General features: G+C 40.9%; 1 protein-coding gene across 5 annotated transcripts; it reads left to right on the top strand.

Annotated features, from left to right (window-relative positions):
- Positions 1 to 348: 348 nt before the first annotated feature.
- Positions 349 to 20220, top strand: USP44 (ubiquitin specific peptidase 44). Of its 5 annotated transcripts, none has more exons than XR_003533675.1 (6): positions 349 to 724; positions 6258 to 7766; positions 16971 to 17185; positions 17640 to 17748; positions 18538 to 18743; positions 19046 to 20220. XR_003533675.1 is itself a non-coding variant. In XM_027679913.1 (6 exons), the coding sequence occupies exons 1-6, from the start codon at positions 410 to 412 to the stop codon at positions 19243 to 19245; spliced, it is 2511 nt and encodes an 836-aa protein (XP_027535714.1). In that variant the 5' UTR covers positions 355 to 409; the 3' UTR covers positions 19246 to 20220. The 5 variants fall into 5 exon arrangements, 4 of the variants coding, with proteins under 4 accessions (XP_027535714.1, XP_027535713.1, XP_027535715.1 ...); XM_027679913.1 differs by having other exon boundaries at positions 355 to 724; positions 16971 to 17172; positions 17670 to 17748; XM_027679912.1 differs by having other exon boundaries at positions 358 to 724; positions 16971 to 17172.
- The last annotated feature ends 28 nt before the right edge of the window (positions 20221 to 20248 follow it).

Below are 20248 nucleotides of genomic sequence, written 5' to 3'. Positions count from 1 at the left end.
ATTTACAAAACAGAACATCTGCAGGACATGGGTTTACAAGTTTTTTGCCTGTTTAAGTTTCTGTAATGAAACCTGAGACTGAAAAAGATGGGTAACAGAGGCCTGATAAGAGCTTGGGGTTTTTTCCATGTGAGCTGCTTTGCACAAGTTTTCACAAACAACACGCAGAGAGAGAGATGATGTGAAGGAGTTTCACGGGCTGAGATCCCCGCTACGGTCTGTGTGTGACCGTCACATACAGGCAGTGGCCAGGCCAGAGATGGCTCGTGGCGGCACCTGCGAGCCGGGGGAGCCACTGGGCGAGGCCTGGGGCGCAGCTCTGCTCAGCCCACGCAGCCAGAGCTCGCACCGTGCCCGCGCAAGGACGGCGACACCGACGACAAAGCAGGAGTGAAATGCAGGAAGGACAATGCGGACACCCGCTGCCGGGGGGAAGGGCGAGAACCTGCTCCTTCCCGCCTGGGTACAGACCCACGTCAGGGCCAACAGGTGTCCCGCGGGCCGGGGCAGCAGCAGTCCCCCGGTACCTCGGGAACCGTGTTCCGCCGCCCGCCCGCCCCAGCGCCCCTGCCCGGGGAGCGGCCCCACCGCTCCCCGCCCGGCCCCGCTGGACCGGCCTGGCGGGAGGGGGAGGCCGGGGGAGGTGGGAGGGGACGTGGGAAGGACTCCGATTGCCACTACAAATCTGGTGACAGACCCGCCACGGGCACATGGCGATGGGCAGGTAGGTACGGGGCGGCGGCCCGCGGCGGCCGCGGGGCTGCGGGTGGTGGGTGAGCGCGGGGGTGTTTTTGTGTTTCCCCGGGGGCCCCCCGGACGCTGCGCTCCCCGCCCTCGGCGGCGGGAGGCGGTCGCGAGGAGCCCCGCGCCGGGCGGGGGCCGAGGCGGGCGGGGGCGGCCCCGTGCGGCGCTGACGTCGCCGAGGGGCCGCTCCGAGGCGGCGGTGGCGGCTCGGGGCGCCCAAGATGGCGGCGGCGGCGGCAAGTGACGGGTGCGTGCGGCGGCGACGACGGGCGGGAGCGGGGCGGCTGCGCTGACACCCCTGGGCCGGGCCGCGGGAGCAGGTGCCCCGCGGGGGGGAGCGCGGGACGGCCGCGCCTTTCTCCCAGGGAGGGGCGGTAGCGGTGGCGCGGTGCCTGCGGAGCGGCACCTGAGCAGGAGGCGCTCGTTGCCGCGGGGGCGAACCGGGCGCTGCGTGGGGCCGGGGGAGCGGGCCCCGGGACCGGCCACCCGCGCCGGGCAGCAGCCGTGCTGCCGCCTCGCCGCCGTGTGTGGCAGGGAACCCCTACACGGTGCCCCGTCCCTTCGCTCGTCCCGGAGTGGCCGGGAAGGCGTCGAGGTGAGAGAGAGCGGGGGAACGAGGAGAGGGTGGCGGTGACGAGGGCCCGCCGCCCGAGTCTCCCGCCTGTGGTGGCGAGAGGCGAAGAGTCGCGCCATGTCGCGATACGCTGGGAAGCGCTGGACCTTCTACCCAAACAGCTCGTACCGCGGCATCGAGCCCTGGGCGAGCTTAGCTAGGGTGTCTGTATTTGCAGGGCTGTCAGAATAGGAGCCAGGCGTTCCCCGAGAGCTGTCAGGGCAGTCAGAGATGCTCGTTTTTCTTCTAAACGGGAAGAACTGTCAAGTGTAAATTCAGACCAGTAAGAAACGCCGTGTTTTCCGTGCTTCTGTGAAAAGTGTTTCAATCTGTGTTGTTTGTTTGCCTCGAATTCTCCGCTGCAGGAAATGCGCGGTTATTTGCAGTAGGAGACATCGAATGTAAAGCTGTGCCGCTGTCTGTAGTGTCCTGGTGTAAATGGCCACTTCTAGGCGGCACACTGGATGTACATTCCTTAGCTGGTAAAAAAAAGACAGAGCAAAAAAAGTTAAATGGCGATCTGCATGGCTCCAGAGAAAGGAGGCTGGGGGTTTTCTTGTCAAAGGCTGTCCTCTTAAGAATCGGAAATAACGTACAAAAATTTCTTTTTTAAGTGCTGCTTTGATTTTAACTCTTACTGTTATGTCTGCAGGACTGTACTGCAGCTGGAAGTTATGCACATCAGTGTTTCGTTTAGGTTTTTTCTTCAAGAAAACTTGTTTAAGAAATCAGTAAAGCAGCACATCTGCCTTCTAGTTAGCATACTTATCTAAAACTTTCACTTGTTCAAGTACCCATGATTCCCGTGTTTTCAGATACTAAAAGAGGTAATCTGAACCTGATGAAAATCAGTTGTTAAACTATCATCGGATTTAAAAGCCAGAATATAAAAGAGCGTGCACACACATGCACACGTCTGTGGATATATAATTGTAAAACTATATATTGCATTTCTAATCTAAGGGTTGAGACTTCTCATTTATGTGCCAAGCCATTAATTACAAAAGTAGTGATAAGGGGAAAATACTTCCTTCTGTATATATTTAGAGTTACATTTTTTAAATTTTACAGATGTGAAAATGAATCTTAAAGTCTTAAAGTCTTAAATTATTGTTTACGTGGAACAAAAATGGAAGAAAACCAACAGTTTTACTGACTTCTAAATTGTTTTTATCAGATACTTTTTCAGGCCATGAATTACCCAAAAATGTACGTTTTACCAGCCATTCTTGAGTGAAACAAAAGGAAACATGTCAGTAAGGTTGAAAGGTTCAATAAGAAAAATCCTTCTCCATATATCTTTGTTTCTAGCTTGTGAAAGTTTGGTGCAAGAAGAGCCTTCTGTATGTCTCTGGGTTCCCAGACAACTTAATGGTTTCAATAGTACTGTTCTGTATGTTAGTAGTTGCTATTTTGCTTACTATTTCTGCTCAGGTCTGTAGTAAGAACACAGTGGGGGCTTGATCTCTGAAGTGCTGATCAACTAATTCAAAGTTTCTTTGTGTCTGTGCACAGAACTGAACCTCAGGAGAGAAGAATGCAGAAACTAGGGCTGAATAACTTCCTTTAGGGAATTTTAACTTTGGAGTGTTGGCTTGTACTATTTTATTCCTGCTGCAGCTTTCCAGTAGGTGTGGGAATGAGTATGTAGTATTTTTCACGTTTCTTCCACCATTATCTGTCACTTCACTCCTGTTTTTTCCCTGAGGTATTGTATTTTGCCAAGTCTTGGTTCTAAGGTACAGTTTTTAAATTTTGTGAGTTGATGTACTGTTTCAGTACTTCAGACGTTCATGCTGTCAGTGTGCTGCTTGACATTCATCTGAAGTTTTCTTGATCTCACTTTTGTACCCTTTAAGGTTTTTGCAGTCTTTTTGACCAAACCCTGCAATTTTGGTTTCTTTACATTTTCTTCAGAGAAAGACTCCCATGCCAGGATATTTCCTCCCCCTCCCCCTTCCACCCCTGTCTCCTTTCTCCACACATCGACGTAGGTGGGAAAATGTCATGCTGGCTTGGTTGCTGGTGGGGGAGCTGGGGTTTTAGGTTTTTCTCTTTAAGGCGCTGATCTTGCGCTTTCGTAGAGTCGTGTTGTTTTTGCATGAAGAGATTGATTGTGCAACCCTGGTTTACACAGTGGTCGTCCTGAAATCAGCAGACTACTTTTGTCCTCAGTCCAATATCTGCTTATGCTGAGGCATGTAAATAGTTTCAGTCTTGATAATGTTTTTAAAATTGAGAAGAAAAATAACTTTGACCATATAATATTAAAAAGAAGGAAAAATAAGGCACACTGTTTACACAGTGACTTTAACAAAACTAAAAAGGGTTTGACCTGTCCAACTTCTCTGACTGACAGCATTGCTGTGTGTGACAGCCCTGTGGGAAGACAGAGTTAGTGTTTTTTTCTGGTCTGCTGGAAAGGACCGTTACTAATATGCAGGGGAATCTATTTATCTCAGCCCAAAAACATAAATAGGAGTCTTGTCACTTAAAATTCTGTATACCATATTTAATTATTGCAGCACGCTTTACATAGGTATTACTTCAGTAGTCCAGGAAGAATTAATGTACATAGATACATAGTCCAACTCTGAAATTTATGTGCATTTTATTAGTGTTATAAAAGCTCAGCTTTGTTGGGGAAAATAGGTTGTCAGTCTAGAAGATGTGGGATAGTGCTAATGGTCTTATTTATAAAGACAGTATAAAAAGCAAACTTACTATGCACAACTTTTGTAAAAGAATCTACGTAGTACCTACAAATAGATTGCCTTTTTAAAAGAATGAATATTGAGGATGCTAGCAAGCTGAAAAAGTTAAGCGAGCCACTTTTGTGATTTGTTGACCATAGAACACAAGGCATCTTGACCTCCTGTAATACACTGTGTCTGGTACTTGATCTGGGAGTTGCTGTGTGAGTAGCCAGAGGTCTTGGTGCCCCAAATTCTTTGGTGTAGTGAGTATGGACTGGAGACAACTCTTAGCTAAAATGAATGAGAATGATTAAAAGGGGCATGTAAAATTGTATATACTGTATTAGTTTCACTACAGCTGGTTCAGCCTTTTCTCCATTACAGAATAAGATCTATACAACACATGCAATGTGATTATGCGCTTAGAGAGTTATTACAACTCTTATGCTGGTGTCTGTTTTAGAACATTTTATAAGGCACTAGCTGCGGGCCAGTTGACCAAACAAAGACATTTTTGTTAAATCTTTTAACGCCAGTTTTTGTCTAAGTACCAGATGAAATTTAAAGCTTCTTTCCTAGCCAGCTGCAACCTTTTACCTGTTTCCCGTCCTTAGTGGTGTCGTGTCATTGTGTGTTAGGATTCCCTCTATCTAATGCTTATTTTACACTAAACATCTGTTCTACATTGAGTAACCTCTCCATGTATTTCAGAACTGAAAAAATTGATAAATATTAGCATATTTAAAGATAATAGCTGAAATATAATTTTTTGGGTTCTATCCAGAGTTGTGTAAATCACTTAGTACTTCTGTAGCATGGCTTACTTATCTGTAAAGCATAGAATCCTGGACCTTGATATTGTACAGCCTAGGCCAGGTCTGCAGCATGCATTTGTAATGGCATGACTTGTCTCACTTGGCATACCTGGATATTTGACAAACCCTTGGAACTCCTCAAGTGAATTTACTGTTTCATCTGGCAAGTATTGCACATAATGACAGTGGTGCTGGTGCTATTTGGCCCTTCTAGTCAGTGATGTGGTGGGCACGAATGCCCCAGATCAAATATAATCACTTCCTGACACACCATAGCACCATTATCATTTATCTCTAGATAATATATCTAAACAAGAGATAGTCAAAGAAAGATGGTAAAAATGTAAAGAATGCTTCACTGTCTGTTTAATTTTTGTTAATCAGAGCCAACCTGTTTGTTTTGGGATAATGCACCTTATAGGAGAAAGCAAATACAGCAGCTTTGAACAAACAAATGCAACCATATAAACTTAATAAAGGATGTAAGCCAGTGCTAGTGAGATTTTTAAATGATCTTTTGAAGACATGTATTGGAATGATTGGTTCAAAATGCAGGTTTTTATGAAGTTTGCAGCAACCAAGGTAGATATCTACAATTTCTGTCGTATTAACAAATCGAGTTCTGCTTTTCCAAGTTACTCTTGCAGAGGTGTTAGGATGACACGTTAAAACATACTTGTTTAAGATACAGTATTGTAGAAATGGTATAATGGGCTTGACTGAGCACAGAGGGGCAGTGATTTAATTAAAGGTGTGGTTTAATAAAGGGTTTGAGTTGTATAAAGCCTCATTTATCTGAACTGTTGGCACTGACCTTTGCACTTCTGCACCTGTATGCTTAGGAATAGAATTTTGGAATCATACAATCACAGAATGGTTTGGGTTGGAAGGGACTGTAATCTACTCCAACCCCCTGGCACATGCAGGGACACCTTCCACTAGACCAGGTTGCTCAAAGCCCAGTCCCATCCTGCCCTGAACACTACCAGGGATGGGGCATCCACAGCTTCTCTGGGCGACCGGTCTCACTTTGTGCTTGTATCCAAACTGTGTAACAGTGTCTTTTAACCAAATCAGTGCTCCTTTGAAAAAAAAAACAAAACAAAAAACCCCAGGCCTAAGGTGTAGCTAGTATGCTTCAGTCCTGACTGAGCCAGTAGGTGCTGGGAATATCAACAGTGGTATTCGGACAATTTAGTCCAAATGTTGAACTGCTGCTGATAGTGTTAGGTGTGGCTCCACATAACTGACTGCTTTCATGTGTTTGGTGGGACTTAGTTGGATGATGGTCATGATCTTAACCTCAGGTATGAATTTGGTATACTGACTCCTGTAAAAGGGATACATTTGGGTATTTATGAACTGTAATTTATATATTTTTTTTTTTAGTTGCAGATTGAAATATCATGGACAGAAAACAGTTTGGATGATGTGTTTTGCCAGCATATCTCTGCAGTTTCAGTTTTAACAATGGATAAGTGTAAGCACGTAGGACGTCTGCGACTGGCCCAAGATCACTCCATTCTCAATCCACAGAAATGGCATTGCATGGACTGCAATACTACGGAATCTGTGTGGGCGTGCCTTAGCTGCTCACATGTGGCATGTGGAAGATACATCGAAGAACATGCACTAAAGCACTTTCAGGAGAGCAGGCACCCCGTGGCATTGGAAGTAAATGATCTGTATGTTTTCTGTTATCTCTGCGATGATTACGTTCTCAATGATAACGCAACTGGTGATTTAAAGCTGTTGCGGAGTACGTTAAGTGCAATCAAGAGTCAAAACTATGAATGCACTACTCGGAGCGGGAGGACTTTGCGTTCTATGGGTGCAAGTGATGATTCCTACCTTTCACATGGTGGTGCCCAAGCCACGCTTCGGAATGAAGATCGAATGTTCACAGCTCTCTGGCACCGACGGCGTGCGTTCCTTGGCAAAATATTCAGATCGTGGCTTGAGTTGACACCTACTGGAAAAAGGATTTTGGAAGAAGAAAGACATCGGGAAGAAGCAGAGGAAAAAAAGGACAAAGCTAGGAAGAGAAGACAAGAACGAAAACGTGAGTTGAAAGCAGAGATGGAAAAGATGCCTCCAAGAAAGAGCAGTCGTTTACAAAATCAGATTAGAATGTCTTCAAAAACAGAATCCTGCCCTCAAAAAGCATCACAGAACATGGAATCCGTGGCAGAGTTGAAAGAGACATATACCTCAGATGAATTGAGATTGAAAAAAATAAGTGACTCTCCAATTAAACGAAGGCCCACAGTGACTCCTGGGGTAACAGGACTGAGAAACCTGGGAAATACATGCTATATGAATTCTGTCCTGCAGGTATTAAGTCACTTACTTATTTTTCGAGAGTGCTTTTTAAAGCTTGATCTCAACCAAACTCAGGAACTGCTGGCAACAGCAACCAATGGTAAAACAAGGTCTTCATCTAAACACCCGTCAATAGCTGCCTCAGCATTACATGTGAATGAGAACCAAGAGAAAGTAAAGGGATCGCATTCTGGGAGGCGGCCTAGTTTATCCTCTGGATTAAGTGGAGGAGCATCAAAAAGTATGGAACTCATTCAGCCCAGGGAGCCCAGTTCAAAGCATATTTCTCTCTGTCATGAGCTGCATACTCTGTTCCAGGTTATGTGGTCTGGCAAATGGGCACTGGTGTCTCCTTTTGCCATGCTTCATTCTGTGTGGAGACTAATTCCAGCCTTCAGAGGATATGCCCAACAAGATGCTCAGGAATTTCTCTGTGAACTTTTGGATAAAGTACAGCAGGAACTGGAGACTACAGGGACCAGATACCCAGCTCTTATCCCTGCTTCTCAAAGAAAACTTATAAAACAGGTTTTGAATGTGGTTAACAACATTTTTCATGGACAGCTATTGAGTCAGGTATGCTTTATGATTTTTTTTTTAAGGTGTGTAATGATTTGTGGTTCTGGATTTATACTAGTCAGTCAGTGATGGACATACTTCAAAGGTTCATACATTTATAACTACCGAGGAGGGATGGGGAGGATATAATACGCAGAGTTTCAGAAGAAAAGTGCTATCAATAGAAGACTCATCTGGTAAACATAAATGTTAAATCTGATATTTTAAAACATACCTGTCCAACTACTGAGAAATATTTGTTTTTACTGTTCAGCACCAAATAATTTGAAGGAGTAAAGAATTTACAATTTTAAGTATCTAGTTTATCCTTATAGTGATACTAGATAAAAGGTGTTATGGAAGGTGTAAATCTCATCCTAGTCGAAACTGATTAGGTAATGGATGTCAAACAGGATGTTATTTCAGTAAATAGCTTGAATTTGAGATTCATTACCACTGAGTGATTGCATGTCATGGTTTTATGTACAGAAATACTCATACTTCTTTTCTGTTATAACACAAAGATACAGAAGGCTCTGTCAACACAGGAACCAAATTTGTGGGGTGGAGGCAATGGTGGTTTTCCTTTTTTCTGCATGACTACTCTCTTTTTTTTTTTTTTTGTCTTCTCGGCTCCCTGTTAAGTATTTCAATATGTTTACTTACTATGATGCATATCCCAACTGTGTGTGTGTGTACAGATGTCTGAGAACTGACTGAACAAACAAATGTTTGTTTCTGTTGAATTAATCTAAAAACTAACCACTTTGCATCAGGAACAGAAGTTGGGAAAATCTTGTCTGCCTGGAATTGAACTTTAGTATGCATGCACACGTTACTGAGGGAGTGCAGAGGCATTTGGTGAATATGATGTCTCTTCCTGATATTCTGACTGAGTGATGTTTTAATATGTGAAGCTAGAAATCCAAGTGGGTTTTGACTGAGGTAGGATTGTTTACTGCTACAATACTTGTAAACTTCATAATGAGGTAACAGGGTTGTTTGCAGCAAATGTTTGCTTTTAGTCATCCTAGGTTTTGTGAAACTACTACAAACTAGTATCTAGAAATTAGATCTGCTAATACAACCGGATCATCCTCTACCTTCTATCTGGCCCAGTGTAAGAGCATTTCTGTTGGCATACTGCCTTTCCTTGGGGTAGTTAACATGTCTTGTATCAGTGTCTAGTGTATTATGTCGTTAAAGATTTTTTGTTTGAAAATACCATTTCTCTCCAAAATAGGAAAATTTATTTATTAGTAAAATGAAATAATTGTTTAAGAATACTGGCAAGGTTTGGTTGCATTTCAAGCCTTACAGGATTCATTATTTTGGTAAAAGTTTTCAAGGCTCTAAAGACATAAGCATCATTTCAGTAGTACCACTTCTTTCGCATATTTTTAGCTTTGTTTTGTGAAGAGGCTTGTGACTAGAAAGACTCCCACCTTCCTGAGACCAGGGAGGGGAATAGTGAGAATTACTATTGAGTAAAGTCAAACAAACAAACCCCACAGTACCGAATAAAACTAGAAGGGAATTAAATAGTTTTGAGCTATCCTGTGACTTCTGTGACTACAACACACAGCTCTTAATGCAGCTGGGCAATGTCTGAGTGCAAAATACAGCCTTGATGAACTCGAATGCCTGAAATAAGAGGAATAAGAAAAAGAGTATTGAGACTGTTATCTGTAGTAATTTCTTGCTGTCTTATTAGGCAGTTCCCACAGACTGTCCAAGACTTTACCCCTTCTAATATTCCTTTGTCTTCTGACACTACTTTCTTTCAGTTTAATCTTCACTTGCACTTTTTGAATATTATAAGTTTTGTAAGGAAAATGTTACCCTTGAAGATTTACATTTCTTCCTTGTAAAATATATTCAGGTCATCTTAATGATTCTGTCCCTGGTGTTTGCACAGCAAAGGTTTAAAAACTGTTAGGCAATTATTTTCCTTTCCTTGGTAAGACTCCTGCATCATGATTTCACTATGCATTTGTCAGAACAGCTTTAATGAAGTTAACAAAAAAGGCAAGAAAACATCCATGCAGGGCTGGAAGAAAAAAACAGACTCCTTGCTATGTTATCACATCTTTGTCAAACTTTTAAAAGCAAGGAGCGTACTAATAGTCCCTGTAGGCTTAACTTTACCTACAAGCTGTGGCAGTATTACAGTTTCTCTCTAGAAGATAGTTGGAACCATTGCCTGCTGCATTTATTAAAAATAGGATGCGATTTTAGTCTAGAGTATTTAATAAGTTACATCTTACTTCAATGAAAAAGGGGAATTGAGAAGCACGTTTCTGTGTGGAGTTGCCTTCCGTTTTAGAATCACTAAAAACTTACTATAATTTCCCTTTGTATAGAAAATATCAGTTCAAGATATTTGATTCTATGAGATACTCAAGTGCAGTGAAGTAAATTTTCCTGACCTTCAAACCTCAGGAATACTATGAACTACTCTTGATCCAGTACACAGAGGATCACTTACAGTGCAGATAAGCTGTGTGTTTACCTAGGTTTTGCATTACTTTCACAGGTGCAATAAAACATTTCCCCCCCTTTTCTAGCTATGCTAATTTAAGTTGAAGGGAAGTCATAATCCTGAGTGTGCCATCAATCTGTTGCTATTGAAATGGCTGCCTAGTTCAGCACTAACTGAATTTAGGATATAATATTAAGAAAGGAGAGAAATGAGTGTGTGAGAATCTTATGCAGATTACTTTTTGATAACTAGAAAAAGCTTTGGGTGATGTCAAAACAATCACATTTTATATGGGTGAGTTGTTTTTGTTGTGTTCTCAGCTGATTTAAAGCAAGTCTTCTTCATCTGCTGCTTGAAATATTTTACGGAGCACTAGACGAGGTAATGGGTAACTCCAGGAATAGCATGAGCAGATTGCCTCTGTTTTTTTATTTTGTATTTATTCTAATATTCGTTTTAGGATTTCAGCTTTTTATTCTGCAGTATAGACTGTGAAACTTCAATACCTAGTACATCCAAGGAAAGTAAAGATCAGATATATAGCTACAAAACCCTTCCCCTTCTGTCTTTTCACATGCTAATCTTCATGCAGGGGTTGTCTGGAGAAAGCTGTGCTATTGCATTTAGTGGAAAAAGGAGTTTGTACCTTGTAAACCTGTGTTTCCAGAGGCAAATCTGCTGGAGCAGTGGCTCATACCTCTGAAACCCATTGGGACTGCAAGCAGATGCCAGTACGTCTATTAAAATACTAGTTGTTTTCAGTCTCTCAGTGCTTGTACTCTTATGGAAGGTGCTTCCTGTCTCCTGTCCTCAGTCTCCTTCAATGGGAAAGGAGAAACTACAGCAGTCTGAAGTTATGTGGCAGTGGTGAACTGACCCACACTGGTTCACAGATCTTTATACTTCAAGAGCTCAAGTATCTTAGCTACTGTCTCTCTTAAGACAAGAGTTCTTCTAGGTTGTGTTAGCACAGTTTGCAACAATTTTTAAAGTATCTTTATTTCAAACTTTGTCCATATTAAGCAAGGAAGTGGACAGATGTATTTCTAAAATCTAGAAATTGAAATAGAAGATTTTAGCTTTCAAAATAAATGTATGTTTTCAGCACTGCTTTGGGAAAATTGTGTGCCATGTGTGCTTAGAAATCATATGAGCAGAAATTGTGTGTAGATATACCAGTATTAATTTTTTGTTGGGGAGGCCGGGGGGGATGGCAGGGAAATTGGCTCAAAATATTTGTGTAAGCTGATCTAGACAACCTAGCTGAGCTAGGAAGCTAGCTTAGCAGATCTAGAAAAGTTGCAGATAATCGTGGTGGCAAAATCTGTGACGTAGATACAGCTCTCACCTCTTAAACTTCAGCTTTTTAACTAAATTGTTTTACCTTTGGGATAACATTAAGTACACAGAGTATGATTGCTTGAAAAGTCAGAAGGCCCTTTTGGATTGTAATTAGATTTTAATAGATTATCAGGACGTGGGAAACAGTAAAAGAATAGAAATGTGTTTTTGATACGACTGATTTGGAAGCATTCTTGGAATTGGAGTATAGCACATGTGTCTCAAATTAATTGCCCAATATAACTGTCCCGCAGTTCAACCCGTATAGTACAAAGCTTTCTGGAACTAAGAAGCAGTAGTTACTAAGAAAAAAAATGCTGGATATTTCCTATATCATGCTTCTTGGCCACTATGTTGATAAAATTTCCGTGTTGGTTAAAACCTTAAAACTTCTTCCCAAGGTACAAAATAAGCCTCTTGTCATGAAAGTTAACAGGAAAAAAATTACTTTTCTGTAAGCCAGGCAGTACGATTCTGAATATTATAACCTACTCTTAAATAACGTCAAAATAATAATGCAAATTATTAGTAATATTAATTTTTGTAAAAAAGATGTAAAGGTATATTTGAATCTAAGAATAACAAAATAACTGGCAAAACAATAGTTGGAGATCAAATTATCATTTTATGAAACCTTTCTGTTACCAAACATTGTTTGAATTTCCTTGGTTGCTCAGTTTTCATTCTTTTTATGATTACTTCATGACATTTCACATGTACCTACACACGTAGCTCTGGAAATCTTCCTGTCCAACTCCCCTTAAAACAGGGTGAACTAGAACAGGTTGCTCAGGGCTGTGTGCAGTCAGATTTTCTTTCCATAGCCCCAGGGCTGGAGACACCACAACCTCTTGTGGCAGCCTGTGCCAGTGCTAGAGCATCCTCACAGTAAAAACAGTTTCTTCTTCTGTCTAAAGGGAACCTCCCGTACTTCATTCAGATTGTGCCTGTTTCTTCTTGTCCTCTCAGGGGCACCAGTGAGAAGAGCCTGGCTCAGGCTTCTTTACTTACCCCAGAAGGTCTGTGTGTGTTTATATATGTATACATACATACATATACACACATACTCAAGGATGAAATCCACCTTGAGCTTCCTTCTCCAGGCTGAACACTCCCAGCTCTCTCAGCCTCTCCTCCTTGCATGTCACCTGCTCCAAGCCCTTTCATCATCTTCTTTGCCCCTTGGTGGACTCAGTCCAGCCTGTCTGTGTCGCCCTTTTTTCTAAGCACTGGACCCAGCCCTTCAGCTGTGCCTCACCAGGGCTGAGGAGGGAGGAGGGATCACCTCCCTGGTCCTGCTGGCGATGCTCTGCCTGATGCAGCTCCAGAGGCTGTTGGCCTGCTTTGCCATGGGGCACATCCCTGGCTCACGGACAGCTTGTTCCACAGATCCTTCTCTGGGGAACTGCTTCCAACACAGCTTGGACTGGTGCCTGGGGTGATTCCTGCCTGGGTGTAGGATGGCATTTCCCTTTGTAAAGGGGGAGGTGCCTGTTGTCCCTTTTCCTGGGCCTGTCCTGGTCCCCTTGGGTGGCAGTGCCCCCAGCCAGCCTACCAGCCACTCCTCCCTGCTCTGTGTCACCTGCAAACTTGCTGAGAATTCAAAAGAATTGGCTCCAGTATTTGTTATAGAAATACCTACTAAGAGCTAGCTTTTGATATCTCTAGGCACGCTTAAAAAATTCCGAGGGGTTTGATTACTTCCTTATCATGTTTAAGATGGAATCTGAGCAGAATGCTTCCCCAGCCCCTGCTCAGCACGACAGTGCTCAGCAATGAATATGTCAAGACCCAGGGAGTGAAGTAGGTTCTAACCAATGCAGTATGTAAACTATGTTTAAAGTGTGTTTTCAGGACAGATTGGCTGATGAAAGGGGAAATGTGAAATCTTTAGTTGTTTGAAAGCCTTCAGTTTTGGGTAGCAGAGTTAGAGTTTGGGGGAGAATAGTGCTGAGAATTGTCTCCCACTGAATAGGTGGTTAAAAAGATGAGAACTTCAGGTAGATGACTGGGACTTAAACCAATTGATGACCTGTATACTGATTTCTATATTTTGATATTAGTCTTTGTGCTTTTATGTTTAGCCTGAGACACAAAATGATTGTCAAGTTGCTTTCTAACTAGATGGTGACATTTTAAATTAATCTGTAAGAGGCCATTGAATCACAGACCACAGTTTGCTGTGTTTATGCTTATGTTATTCTGCTAAATAAATAAAGATCATTTTGGTGATGCTATATGCTCATCACTACAAAGTTTAGGGTCTTTTTAAATACAGACTGTCATATGAATTCCATATTATAGCAGTATTCTAGAGATATCCTTCAGTTTCATTTACTTTGCTGTGGAAAAATTGAATTACTAATTATATATTTCTTGTCTAGTGAAAACTTTAGTAGTGAAAACACAAAAATGAGACTATCTATTTCAGTGTTCTTAAAAACTAAAAAAAAATTGTTATGGCAGAGTTGGTAAGTTTTCTTTCCTCCATCCAAGTGCAGGGAACATAGGCAGAACAGGTGATGATGGAGTTGGCTTCTTCTGCAGCAATATGTTAACTCTTTTCTTTGGCTGCATTTAGACTGAATGCCATCCAGGGCAGTGGCTGTCTATCAAGTTATTGTGGCCACAATGATGCTTGTCTGAGTGGTCTCCATGCTTAGCTTGAATCAAGCAATTTGATCCAGCTCTTTTCAGTCTGGCCTTTGGCCCATGATTGAATACTAAGCTTTAACCGAACAATTGTATTTAGTACCCGTGTTTCAAGGCATGAGAGGGTGGTCAGGGCAGAACATAAGGCAGAGATTTAGATAGCTAAACCCAGTAATTTACTTACTTTGCTCTAATGTGAACGTCTCCAGCATTAAGGCTTCCTAAAATAGCAATTATGGATTCTAATGGGGAAGTGAAATCAAACTCTGAATTTATAAAATATAGTCATAAAGATACACATCATGAACCAGATTGCTAGAGCAGACTCACTTCTCTATTACTGTTGTGCGTACTTATACTATAAAAAGTTACATTGGACAGATGCATAAAGTTTTTCCCTTTGAGTTCACATTTGAGGTTCTTTTTGGTGGTTTGGTTTTTTTTTTATAAAAACCTTGGATCTCATTCAAGTTTTTGAACAGATTTTACAATTTCAGTGCCTTTCATGAAAAAAGAAAATCTGGGTTGCACTGTGTGGATGGCGGTGGAGTGTGAGAAAAAGGAGTTCCAGTTTAGGACAGAAAGAAGAGTGATGGGAGTGTTGTGAAGCCAGTGCCAATGCACAGGCCAGTGCAGATGGATTCCACAGAGGGGTAGAGATCCTCCTACTTTTTGAGTAATCCAATTTGTAAGCTCAGGCCTGGCTAAGAAAAATACTACAACCTTTGTCCCAGCCCTGATTTCGCTCTCCTTTCCCACCGAGTGGGAGTGCGCACAGGAGCAGGCAGCGCACAGCCGCTGATGTGGCTGGGTGTGTGCTTACCCGAGTGTGTCAGGTTACTTGGCTCTTGGCAAGTACATAAATCCCAGAGTTTAACTCCGCTGCAGTGTCACAGTGAGGAGGACTGTCTTGGATTTGAGGAAATAAGTGCAGCTGTATATCAGTACCAGATTTTGTCCCCACAAAGGGACTTGGTTCACAGTTGCATGATGAGATGAGAAGCAGCTCTATTGCATCAGTTTATCTTCCTCAATTTTTTTAAGAGGCAAAAACTGGAAGCTGGGTCTATTAATTTCTTTTTTTCTGGGATCATACTTATTAACTAGTTGGGAAAGAGGATCTTAAAATAATCTAGATTATTAACATATTATGTTAAGTTTAAAACCTCAGAACTTGTTAAAATTATCTGTCTTGAGTTCACGTGTGTTCTTCATCCTGAGCCCATTAATCTTAAGTGTGCCTTCATGCGCAACAAATTCTTAAGTAACTCATCAATTAAATAAACTTTTGGCCCGACAAAATTACCCATTTGTGCAGCAGAAATCTATTAGTCATTCTGTGTTTATGCTGGAGTTAGCTTGAACTGAGGCCAAACATATCATTTTGTCTCCAAGTCTAGATTCCAGCCCTAAATTACTAATAATTTGTGGCTTTGAAACGTTGCCAGATGTTAGCACTTACAAAAGAAGCTCCTGTCAGTGTAAATTAAAACAGAAGATTCTCCTCTTTTCTGCTAAGTAAGTTTGAAGTTTTGTTTTCTAAGAACAAGGCAGTGGCATTTTCGTCTTAGAACTTAAAGCAGTGAACTGCTTTCCGAACTCTACTGCTAAACGTCTATGCTGGAACATAAATACACACATGCACTAGCTGGCTAATGCAGAGATCCTGTATAAGCTGTTGTAGCTAATGAATGCATGAAATAATGACTCACAAGAACACCAGGAGGAAGGTACCAGGAGGTGACAGATCGGTCCTTATGTAAATGATCATTAAATAATAAAGCAGAGTGAATAATTACCTAATAGCAAACCTTCAGAGGAAAATAAAGGAGATCTTTAACAAAGCTGCGTGTATTTTCACATTTGTGTGGGGTTACTAACTCAACTGAAGGGAACTACACTGAATTTATGCAGAACAGCAGCAGCATAAAGGGGTTCCTGTGAAATAAGTCTTTGGATGTTCATTCCTTTATTACTATGTATTTGTGTAGTTGTTCCAAACAACTTGTGGTATTTATCTAAATAGGAAGCATGCAACACCTAATATGTTGCTTTTCCAGCTTAGAGGAGCTACTGCTTTTAACTTACTTTCCTAAATATTTAATGTTATCATAAATTAATTGTCTGCTGCTGTATTATCTGCATTTTCCAGGTTGACTCACTTCACTTCTTGACATTTTATTTATGTTGTCTTACTGCTTGTCCTTTCCCTAGTGTGACGATGGATCCACTTACTGAAAGAAGAAATAAATTATTTTTACCTGTTAATTTTTCTTTGAAGAAGTGTGCTTCCTAATCCAGGCTTCCCTGGAAGACTTACAAAGTAAGAAGGATATGACTTTAAAATCCCCAGCTGTTTCTTTTTTTTTGTGTGTGTGTGTGTGTTTTTAATTTATTTTTATTTATTTTTAAATTAACCTCAACTATAATTTCTCATATAAATTTTCCTTTGGAGAAAAGACTCCTGAGACTTCACCAGCTGCTTTCTTTTGGACAGTCCCAGACAGAACATTTTGACACTGTTTTTGTTTCTCAGTAAAACATAAGATTGCTTACTTGTTTGTGGTAACAGTATTGGACGTGCTGCTTCAGAGAAAAGAAATTTCTTTTGTTAAATTTCTGTGTCTTGTCTTTGGTTATGTTGGTTATCTCTAAGGAAAAAAATCTTTTTTTAGAAGTATGTTATGGTACGGTTTTAGTGAAGCAAATATTTGAGTGTAAGCAACTGCTGAAATATCTTTTTACAGGTTACATGTCTTGCCTGTGACAATAAATCAAATACCATAGAACCTTTCTGGGACCTGTCCCTGGAGTTTCCCGAGAGGTACCACTGCAACGGCAAGGAGATGATATCGTCTCAGTATCCATGTCTGCTGACAGAAATGCTGGCCAAGTTTACAGAAACTGAAGCTTTGGAAGGAAAGATATATGCATGTGATCAGTGCAACAGTGAGTAAAGGCAGTATGTACTCATGTGTACATTCTCTGCGTGAAATATAATCTGACAATGGAAGTATAGAGGGAAAGTACTGAAAGTCTTAGTATGTTGCAAAGAAAGACCTTCTTCTTATGTCCTGGTGTGGTCACCTGACAGCTGTTACTCACCACCCAGAAGATTAAATTGTTCACAAGATGTTTTGCAGTGTGATGCTTCTCTTAGATACAGTCTCATCACACACTAATGGGGTTTCTGATACTCCCAGCTGAAGAGCTGAAGAAGCCATCAGCTTTTTAAATTAAAGTGACTAATGTAAGTGACCAAAAGTATTTTTTACTTGCATCATAAAATAATCCTCGTAATATGGCTCTCAGAGTCTGTCCTTTTCAAGGAGACACATACTATAGATATTTAGGTTCAGACAAATTTTGTGGATAAATCTTAGATTTGTATTGTGTAACTGTGTGTTTGACCTCAGCAAAACGAAGGAAGTTTTCTTCTAAACCAGTTATACTCACAGAAGCTCAGAAGCAGCTTATGGTGTGTCGACTACCTCAGGTTCTCAGATTACACCTTAAACGGTTTAGGTAAGTAGTACCACAACAGAAAGTGTTGCAAACTGGCAGATTCACTCCTGCTCTTCCATTGTTCTGGATCAGTGTTTTTCAGCATCAGTTTCATTTCCCTCTGCTAGTATGATGAGAAATAGTTACTAGAAACTTCTTTTTCTTGCTTAATTTAAACATCAGTAAGATATGCTATAAGTAGGAAATTAACTTTTTTGATTCAGCTGCTTGCTGCTTTAGTACCAAAATTATTTCATCCATGTTTTTGGTCAAAACTACTAACCTTGCTGTGAACTCCATTGGTAAAAATTAATCTTGTGATACCTTCAGGTAAAGTAAATGCTCATAGTCATGAATGTACAAACCTGGATTGTATTCAGTGGAAGTCCCAGATGACCTTCATATAACCAAATACATGAATGCATTAGCCTGCAAGTAAGGAAGCAGACACTGCATCTCTCTGAACTCTTAGCCCACACATTTGTACAGTCTGTCCCTAATACAAAGGAAATTGATGACAAGGAGATGGGATAAATGAGAAATACCAATGAGGTATAATAGGTGGGAAGTACTTCCCGCTCACCATACACAGACCTTAAGACGGATGTTTCAGAAGACGAGAATAAGTACCATAGACAGATTTTAAAAGGCCTTGAAATAAGAAGTGAAAGAGGAAGCCTAGAAGAAAACCCTAGCATTTATTTTGTGCACAAAACAATATTAAAAATATGTTATGTTAAAATATAATTCAGAATGCTGTGTTCTTTCTTTGAAAAAAACCGTACGTTTTCATTTAATTTAACTTTCCAGGTGGTCGGGACGCAATCATCGTGAGAAGATTGGCGTACATGTTAGTTTTGACCAAATACTAAACATGGAGCCTTATTGCTGCAGAGAATCCCTCAAGTCTCTCCGGCCTGACTGCTTCATCTACGACTTGTCTGCTGTGGTAATGCATCACGGGAAAGGATTTGGCTCAGGGCACTACACTGCCTACTGCTACAATTCAGAAGGAGGTAGGAATCAGCTGTGAAACAGGGAGTGCGGGAGAAAGGGGTGTTTGTAATTCTAAACTGGCAAGATTACTGTCTTTTCGCAAAAGGAGAGGGGAGTCACTTGTAGCTGAACTGCTTAGAATGAGAATTGCAGTCCTGTAGACCAAGAGTTCAATTTTTTTATTGGCTTGTTAAATGCGTTAAATTTACTATTTGTACACAACTCATTAAATGGGACTGAACAGTAATTAATTATTAAATATAATGCAATTACTTATCAGTGTCCCGATGACCTTTTTTTTGTGTGTATTTCCTTACTGTAGGATTTTGGGTACACTGCAATGATTCCAAACTCAACATGTGCACTATGGAAGAAGTATGCAAGGCTCAAGCCTACATTTTGTTTTACAGTCAACGACTTACTCAGGCAAATGGACATGGTAAAGTACCATGTCCTAGCACAGCTGAAAGTCAGCAGCACACAGAATTAGCTGGCTGTTCCATGGACAACAGTAGCAGCTAATCCAAAGCCAGTTAACTGTGTGTATGGTAAAGGTTTGAATTGTCGTAACTATGTATTTGTAATGAAAGTACAATATTGTACTTTTTCAATGTTTATATACTTTTGTATTAGTTGAAGTACTCTTTACAATGGTTAGTAAAAGGTTTATTGACAGTAAGTAACTTTGTAAGTACCTAGAATTTCAATACAGCTATTTTTTTAAGGAAAAGATTGCTATGTGCATTTAACTTTTACCTCAGGCTATTTTTTTAAGCTGGTTTTGTATTTTGATAATATTTTTGAATTGGTTTAGAAAAGTTACTTTCAATGGACAACTGATATTTCTCTGGTTAATTTTCTGTATATGCTTGTGTACATTTTATAGTATAGTTCTAATGATACCGTGATTCTTACTGTCTTGCAGGAATTGCTACTAGCTCTTAGAATACTGACATTCACCAGCAAGGAATGTTAAACATGTCAGATAGTAACTGAATTTTTGCAGGCAACTTTCTGTGAAATTCTTTTGCAATCTTCAGGGGAGCTACACTAAAGATACATTGATAGAATTTCTTAAAATCTGAAATTGAGGAAATAGAGCATGAACTTATTTTCATGTAAATATGTAAGAGGAGTGTTTAATAACACAAGAATGTATTTTTACCAAGACTTCCATGTTTTAGCCTTAACAAGTCTGACGACTTAAAACTCACGTGCCAAATTTAAAGTACTAACTTTGACAACTAGGGGCTTTTTATTCCAAAAACTAAAAAAGCCTTCTTAAACAAGCAAACAAAAAAACTCGATAACCCCCAAACAACACACCCACACTCACCCCACTGTCATTGCTACAAGAACATTAGCATCCTTTTCTTGAACTGGACAGGCTTACTTAAAGCTGTAGCAAGCGTTGTCTGTCTCAGTCATCTCAACACCAACAACTGATGAAAAGAAGCTGTAATGTTTGCATGAAAGCAATTTCAGTCTGACTGGTTTCATTACTCACAACTGCTGTACCTTCTAC

The sequence above is a fragment of the Neopelma chrysocephalum genome, unplaced genomic scaffold, assembly GCF_003984885.1.
Source record: "Neopelma chrysocephalum unplaced genomic scaffold, ASM398488v2 Primary Assembly neopelma1_59, whole genome shotgun sequence".
Taxonomy (NCBI): Eukaryota; Metazoa; Chordata; class Aves; order Passeriformes; family Pipridae; genus Neopelma; species Neopelma chrysocephalum.
The sequence above is the reverse complement of the archived record's forward strand: the minus strand, read 5'-3'. Positions and strand labels throughout refer to the sequence as shown.

Bases quoted from the DNA above. Each gene is read 5' to 3' on its own strand.
- USP44 (XM_027679912.1), top strand. From the start codon at position 410: ATGCGGACACCCGCTGCCGGGGGGAAGGGCGAGAACCTGCTCCTTCCC. The intron at 7,767-16,970 runs GTATGCTTTATG...ATCTTTTTACAG, and splicing joins ATGGACAGCTATTGAGTCAG to GTTACATGTCTTGCCTGTGA. The intron at 17,749-18,537 runs GTAAGTAGTACC...TTAACTTTCCAG, and splicing joins TTACACCTTAAACGGTTTAG to GTGGTCGGGACGCAATCATC.